This window comes from Podarcis liolepis (genome assembly GCF_965112155.1).
Source record: "Podarcis liolepis genome assembly, chromosome: 16".
NCBI lineage: Eukaryota > Metazoa > Chordata > Lepidosauria > Squamata > Lacertidae > Podarcis > Podarcis liolepis.
Window position 1 is genome coordinate 3,085,565 of NC_139567.1, and position 7,732 is coordinate 3,093,296.

The following is a 7,732-nucleotide window of genomic DNA, read 5'->3' on the forward strand; positions in this document are numbered from 1 at the left end:
TGGCTGGCTGCTAAAGCATTGCAATTAAAGAATTGAAAATGGACTGGTGGCCTTTCCTTCAAAATTATAGGAAGTTCTTCATATGCCAGATTCACTGCTTCCTGCATTTGGTGCAGGTATTTTATTTTCAGTAGAAATGGGTCTCTGTTTTTCACCTACAAATACACACACACTTTTAATTACTGTATTTTTTGCTCTATAAGACGCACTTTTTCCCTCCTAAAAAGTAAGGGGAAATGTGTGTGCATCTTATGGAGCGAATGCAGGCTGCACAGCTATGCCAGAAGCCAGAACAGCAAGAAGGATTGCTGCTTTCACTGCGCTCCACCTTTTCACAGCGATCCACCTTGCTGTTCTGGCTTCTGAGATTCAGAATATTTTTTTCTTGTTTTCCTCCTCCAAAAACTAGGTGCGTCTTGGGGTCTGGTGCATCTTATCGAGCGGAAAATACGATATTCTCCAAGACATGGAGGGGAGGGAAAAGGAAAACCAGAAACTGGGACATTCCAGGACTGCCCCTGGAAAACCGGCACACTTGCAGGGTATGTGCTCTCAGAAGGAACTGTACATACCCTCAAACATTTCTCTCATGAAAATAGGGACACCCTATTCAATAATAATAATAATAATAATAATAATAATAATAATAATTTTATTATTTATAGCCTGCCCCTCTGACTGGGTTGCCCTAGCCACTCTGGGTGGCTTCCAACATATATAAAAGCATGACAAAACATTAAACATTAAAAAAAATCCCACCCAGGGCTGCCTTCAGATGTCTCCTAAAGGTTATGAAAGATGGGGAGCTGTGTGCTGCACTATTCAGAGCTGGCGACTTCACAAACATCTGCACCACCATCGCAGCCACATACCTCAAGCGCAATGGAGGTAGAAGAAACCACCCCAAACAGCTGTATTTGAAGGCTGGGAAACAGAGAGCCTTCCATCCCCACCTAACAGATTTTTTCCTTGAGGGAAGCTCACTCTCTCTTGCCTCTGTTTAAACACAGGGTTTTCCTGATGTCTTAGCCAAAGCACAGACACCGTTCCATGGAAATAAAATTGAATACATGCTCCATCTCATATCCCAGAATAGATTTGCTTTCTGGGAAAGAAAAAGCAAAAAGTTAAATCTCTGCTCAGCCGCAGAGTGCAAGAAGCCCCAGGTAAGAAAAGATTCCTCTCTAGAGAGCTACTGCTAGTCAGTGTAATCCTGAACTAGGTGGACCAGTGGTCTGATTCTGTATAAGGCAGCTTTCCATAGTCTTGCATAATTGCTCTGGGCATACATTTTACATAAAAACAAAGCAAAGCCACAGCAGTAATTCACCCAGAAACACAAAAGGCAGTGTGAAGGTGCTGTACCTCTGTACTGAAAGAAATGCATGAAACTTGATTGGAGTTCTCTGTTGTGATAGGAAACTGCTCATCATACAGTGACACAACAAAGAAACACAGGGAGTTGGGTTTGACCAAGTCAGACTATTTGGCCCTCTTGCCCACTGTTGTCTACCATGGCTGCCAGCATCTCTTCATAGCAAGAGAAGTCAATGTGGTACCCACCAAACCCGGTTAAATAGCACATTATGTGATCCCCAACCCTTGGCCATGTTGGCTAGGGGACTGGTGGTCCAACAATATTTAGAGGTCACCACACTGACCGACACTGTTCCAGAGTCTCAGGCAAAGGTCTTTCTCCACCCATCATCTGCAGCCTCAAATGGTGGGTTATAGGAAGCCGCCTTATACCAAGTCAGACTATTGGAATCTCCCTCCCAGCCCTACCTGGCAATGCTGGGCTTGAACCCAGGACCTTCCTCATGAAAAGCAACTGCTCTATCCCTGAGCTTTATCCCTTCCCAGGAGTGCCTGGACAGTCAGCCTGGATCCCTCCAGATGGGCTGGACTCTCATCAGCTTCAGCCAGCATGGCAAATAGCCAGAGATGGGGGGAGTTGGAGTCTGACAACATCTGGATGGCATCAGCTTGGCTCTCTGCACCACTGGATGACAGCCTGACTTAAGGCAGACCACAAAAGCAGCCCGGACACCATACAAATCTATAAAGAATATTAATAATTAAGAAGTGGGTCCCCAAATCCATGTTTGGGGGCAAGGGGGGGTGTCAGGCCAGAAAAGGTTCAAGACTGCTGTACTGCCCGATCTTTCTCACTAGAGATGCCAGGGATTGGACTGGGGGCTTTCTGCACAAAAAACATGTGCTGTCCTGCTGAGCGCTGGTCTTTCCCTGAAGCAGGCAGCCTCTTCTAGGGATGAACACTTCTGGAGTTTCCACCATTCAGTGCACTTCTCACAATATAGTAGTATCTCTCTCCCTACACATGAAACGTGCTGCACATTATATGCAGGTCGGGAATTACTTTGCAGACTGACTTTCGAGGAAAGATGTGATCCCTTACAGGAATGGATGCATATTTTATAATATTTATTTTGCATTTCACCCAGATTGCACCATGGGAAGCAAACACAGCACTATCCATAGCTGTAGCTCAAGAGCACCATGTGAGCTCCCTGGATGTCCCAAGATAAAGGAGAAAAAATAAAACAGGAGGAAGCCAATTCTCTCTGGCAAAGTCTGACTTGCAATCTATCCCACTGTAGCAAAGTCAGTGGCTGGGTGGTGGCTGAAGAGTGTTTTTAGACCCTGTGGCAAGTAGATCACTCAGTATATTAGTTACCACAAGACTGGACTCCAGCCATTCAGGTAGTAGACATATGGATTATACTGGTAGCTGTGGTACACAGAAAGGGCCAGAGTAGCTCTGGAGAAGTCACGTTCTTTGAAGGCTGGAATTGCCGAGTTCTTATCAAGTCCACCAAATTCTGAGGCCAGCTGCTTCCTCTTGGTCTTATATCTTCTGTTCTGGAACCAGATTTTCACTTGGGTTTCGGTGAGTTTCAGGTGCTTGGCTAGGTGGGCTCGCTCAGGTGCAGACAGGTACTTCTGGTGATTGAACTTCTTCTCAAGCTCTATGACCTGCATATGGGAGAAGGCAGCCCGGGAACGCTTCTGCTGCTTTGGGAGTCTCGGTAAGGATTTGGGGGTGTTCTCAGAATGAGAGAGGAAGGCCTCTGCAGACTGATCTAGTAGAGAAGCAGAAAGGGGAAAGTTATGACCTATTTAAACAATACCAAAAATTTGGGAGGGAGGTGAGGGAAGGAAGGAAGGAAGGAAACACACACACACACAACCTACAACCAAATGGCATGTTTGGACCACCTTGATCTCCCCAGCAAATCCTGCACTGAAAACCACACAATCACACTGCACATGAGATGTGTGTATGACAACACAGCATTTTGTGTATTTTCTTGATCTTTGCATATTGCTTATAAGGCCCCCTCTGAACCATGCATGTAAAAATGGCAATATACCATATTAAGCAATCATGGATTCCACTCCCACACAAAGAATCCTGGGAACTGTAGTTTATCAAGGCTGCTGAAAGTTGTTCAGAGACCCCTGTTCCCCTGCAGAGGTGCCATTCCCAGAGTGGTTTAACAATCAATCCCTCTTCTCCACTTTGGGAGTGTTTGCTCAGCTCTGTGGTGGGACAAGGGGTCCCAAATACCTCTCAGCACCCTTAACAAACTACAATTCCCAGGATTCTTTAGGGAAATCTGTGATTATTTAAATACTGCTTTAGATGTAAGGTGCAAATGGGGCAGTGGGGTGTTGTGGTTAAGAGCGTTGGACTTAGTTGGAGAGATCAAATCCCCCCCTCAACCACAAAGCTCACCCCAGGGACTGTGAGCTGCTCTCAGCTTATTGTGCCTTTCACATGGCAGACTCAGGCAGCAAAGGGACAGGACAGGTCGCACCATCTCAGGCCGCAAATGGGGCAACGAAAACATTTCTTTAATAGCCCCCATATATAAACCTTCCTGCAAGAGGAAATCTAGCACGACAGACAGAGGCCACACTACAGGGATCATGCTGGTTTCCCTCCTGTAGGGACCTCTTTTTTAAGATATGGACAAGAGTTTACAAAACTTACAAAGCAATTCCCCAACACGCAATTGCTCCCCCACTTCGGGACAGACAGGCGTCAAGGCAGCCGCTGCCCGATCCGTGAGCTGAAGGTCCTGCAGCCTGCGGGCCACCTATCGGTTTCCCCCGCGCGCAACACCCCTGCCAGGTGGGCCAGGCTAAGCGGCTGCTCCGGGTACTTCCAAGCCCAGAGCGGGGAACCGAGCAAGGTCCGGGACCGACCCTCCGCCCCGCGGCTCCCGCCCCTCCTTCCTCGCCTTACCTGTCGCGTCCGCCGCGCCGGGCTTCTCGGGGGCTTGGCTGGCCCCGGGCCGATCCCTCCGCGCCGGCGGACGCGCCTCCCGGCCGGGCTCCGAGGCGGGCGCGCCCCCGGGGCGCAGGATGTCTCGGATGAGGAAAGAGGTCAGCTGCTTGGGGCGGGCAGCGCCGCCCGGGCGCGCCTGGGGGGCCTGCATGACCCACGTGCCGGAGAGGGGCGCCCCGGCGCTCGGCCAAAGTTGTGCTCGCGACGCCTCCGGAGGGCCATTTATAGCGGGTGGCGAGGGCAGGCGGGCCCCTGGCGGGGATTGGTGCCTGGCGCTCCTCCCCGCTGCCTTGGAGCCTCTTCACCCATCCTCCTCCTCCACCGCCCGGCTGCGATCCTGAGGCAGCGCGCACTGAACTAGGGAGCGGGCTGCGCTCTTGCGCGCGACTTTTCAGCGGGGATTTGGCAAGGCCGAGGGAGGTCAGTGGGTCGCCCTTCTCCCTCTGGGGTCAATTTTGGCGGAGAGAGAGGATCGTCCCCTAAGGCTTGACACCCGAGCGCTCTGCGCGCTTATGCTGAAGGAAGCTATTCTGAATTTGGTGGGACTTTCTCCCATGTAATCAAAATGCCAGCCCGACCCCCAATTTAAGCCGGATTTAACCCCAGAGGTGGAGCGAGATGTGCACCCGCGGCAGCACGGCGATGTCACCCCCCCACAGGGATGACACCCAGAGTGGACTGCACCCACTGCACCCCACTTCCTCCGCCAGTGTGGAGAACCCCCAAGGAACACTGAGGGGAGGTCAGAGGGAGAAGATGGAGAGGAGGATCTGGATGCTGAAGGGGCAACAAAGTTTCGTGAGCAGGAAGAACTTGTGAAAGGGAGCAGTTCAGACTCCAAGGCTGAAGCAGAGGAGGGGCGACAAGAGACTGCTGAGGAATCCAGGGAGTCTCCCTCTCCTGCTGTAACAAGCTCCCCTCCAGCCTTGTCTCCAAGAACACACAGAATAATGAGGAGAGTGGAACAGAGGCCAAAGATGCTCAGAAGCTGTTTGAGGCTGCTGGGGAGAGGAGGAGCCCTAGAAGGCAGGGACCGTCAGTCCTGACAACTGCTGCACAGGGGCAAGACCTACTGGGAAGTCGCTGAGTTGTATGTCCGTTTCCTTGAATAAAAAGTTGACTGAGCACTGGAAACTGCCTTTGCTTCTTCATGCTGACCTGCATCTGACTCCAGCCCTGACAGCCTGGCCCTTTGGTCCCGCCCCCCCCATCCTAACTCTGCTTAGAAGGAAGTCCCAGTGATCTGACTAATGTGCTTTGGGGTCACAGCTATAACACAGTGGTGGAGTTCATGTGTTGTATGTAGGAGGTCACAGATTAGGTCCCTGGCATTTCCAGATAAGGCTGCTGGGGGAAATACTTAGAGAGACACTGTCTGTCATTGATACAAAGCCAGATGGGAGCACTGGCCTAATTCAGTTATAAGACAGCTTCCCTTGCTCCTATGCATGGGGTTGCAGCCATGAAGCTCACTTCCACGGATGAATTTGGTGGGGCTTCCTCCCCAGGAAGAATACACAAGATGGCAGCTTTAGGCTTGCAGTCTAGGAGTAACCACAATGGCATCATTCATGTTGTTGTTGTTTAGTCGTGTCCGACTCTTCGTGACCCCATGGACCAGAGCACGCCAGGCACTCCTGTCTTCCACTGCCTCCCGCAGTTTGGTCAAACTCATGCTGGTACCTTCGAGAACACTGTCCAATCATTTCATCCTCTTTCGTCCCCTTCTCCTTGTGCCCTCCATCTTTCCCAACGTCAGGGTCTTTTCCAGGGAGTCTTCTCTTCTCTTGAGGTGGCCAAAGTCTTGGAGCCTCAGCTTCAGGATCTGTCCTTCCAGTGAGCACTCAGGGCTGATTTCCTTCAGAATGGATGGGTTTGATCTTCTTGCAGTCCATGGGACTCTCAAGAGTCTCCTCCAGCTCCATAATTCAAAAGCATCAATTCTCCGGCGATCAGCCTTCTTTATGGTCCAGCTCTCACTTCCATACATCACTACTGGGAAAACCATAGCTTTAACTATACGGACCTTTGTTGGCAAGGTGATGTCACTGCTTTTTAAGATTCTCTTTTTAAGATTCTGCTTTTTAAGATTCTCTGCTTTTTAAGATTTTTATGATTCTATCATTCATAGAATTGCAGAGTTGGAAGGGACCCCGAGGGTCATCTAGTCCAACCGCCTGTAATGCAGGAATCTCAACTAAAACATCCATGACATCCAACCTCTGCTTCAAAACCTCCAAGGAAGGAGAGTCCACCACCCTTCTGTTCCAATGCCTAACAGCAAAATAACACTGTATTCCAAATCTTAGCAGTCTCTCAGAGTGCACTGTCAGAGTGAGCCGGATGGACCCCCAATGAAACATTTTTCCCAGTGTGAATTTATCTATCATGACACTGACATTTTCCTGCCAGGTATGAAAAGAATAACTACTGAATAGTCATGCAAACAAGCTATTATCTCAAGCCAAACTTTCATTGCAGTCACATTATATGTAGTTAGGATATCAAGCTAGACAAGTCAAGTGTGGTTTTATTTTGAACACTACCAGTCAGCCCCCATTTTCAAATAAGCTGCTAAAATGTTAAAGGAAAATACCAGTTTACCATCTTCTAACAGATCAGCCTTCCGCTCTCTCTCAGTGGCAATGTTTTCCTTGCCCAATGCAAGAAGTGCACCAAGCAAGGCAGATTCCTTTAAAAATGAATTCTGATTAGGAGAGTTTTGAATCTATTGGCAATGGCAAATGGATGAATGGCATCATGCATTACACAACTGTGGTGAATAGCAGGATAAAACCATATCCAAAGCAATTTCACATGGTCTCTCACCTCTGTCTCTCATCCACCAACCAGGTATTATATTTCAACAAAGCAATTTTCAAGGGAAAAGCAGCCAGTATGCTAAAAACAAGAGCAATGATTTAAAATTACCCCCCCCCCACTTTCTTTGTAAGCCATTTTTTAAAAAAACAACAAGCACCCAGTCTTTATTCATTCTGTCATAGAATGTTGTGTATACACAGCATAAATATCAGGAGTGAGAAGCAACTGCTGTCCTTTCCAGCTGTGCCCCAGATTGCAGCCCATCCATATAATTCAGCGGGGGCCACTGAGATCCAATCCAACCCCTCTTCCCACAGTCTTTCCCGTATTTTCCTGTACAGGTCATGTTCCTGTAGTTTGTAATCCATGAGATCTGGGTGGATTACAAATTCAGTATTTCCAGAATGTATTAATTTGGAAAGAAAATACTCATTCCCCATCAAAGCCCTGAAGTGACCCCATGCAAAAAATAAAGACATTTGCACCCACTGTATTAATGCTGCAAGGGACTTTTTAATGTCTGGTTATGACCTACTGGTGGCGGAAGGAGCGAGCCGCATTCTGGTGAGTGAGCCTGTCCTGGGCTGTAATACT

General features: G+C 48.8%; 1 protein-coding gene across 1 annotated transcript; it reads right to left on the reverse strand.

Moving 5' to 3' along the window:
• Positions 1 to 638: 638 nt before the first annotated feature.
• NKX3-1 (NK3 homeobox 1) lies at positions 639 to 4,586 on the reverse strand. The gene is made up of 2 exons (XM_083480773.1): positions 4,274 to 4,586; positions 639 to 3,104 (listed from the first exon to the last, which is right to left on the reverse strand). The coding sequence occupies exons 1-2, from the start codon at positions 4,464 to 4,466 to the stop codon at positions 2,695 to 2,697; spliced, it is 603 nt and encodes a 200-aa protein (XP_083336899.1). The 5' UTR covers positions 4,467 to 4,586; the 3' UTR covers positions 639 to 2,694.
• Between the last annotated feature and the right edge of the window lie 3,146 nt (positions 4,587 to 7,732).

What these genes read in the sequence shown, in the direction of transcription:
- NKX3-1 (XM_083480773.1), bottom strand. Translation starts at nt 4,466, where the DNA reads ATGCAGGCCCCCCAGGCGCGCCCGGGCGGCGCTGCCCGCCCCAAGCAG. An exon ending in CGGCGCGGCGGACGCGACAG is followed by an intron (nt 3,105 to 4,273) that starts GTAAGGCGAGGA and finishes CTTCTCTACTAG; the next exon opens with ATCAGTCTGCAGAGGCCTTC.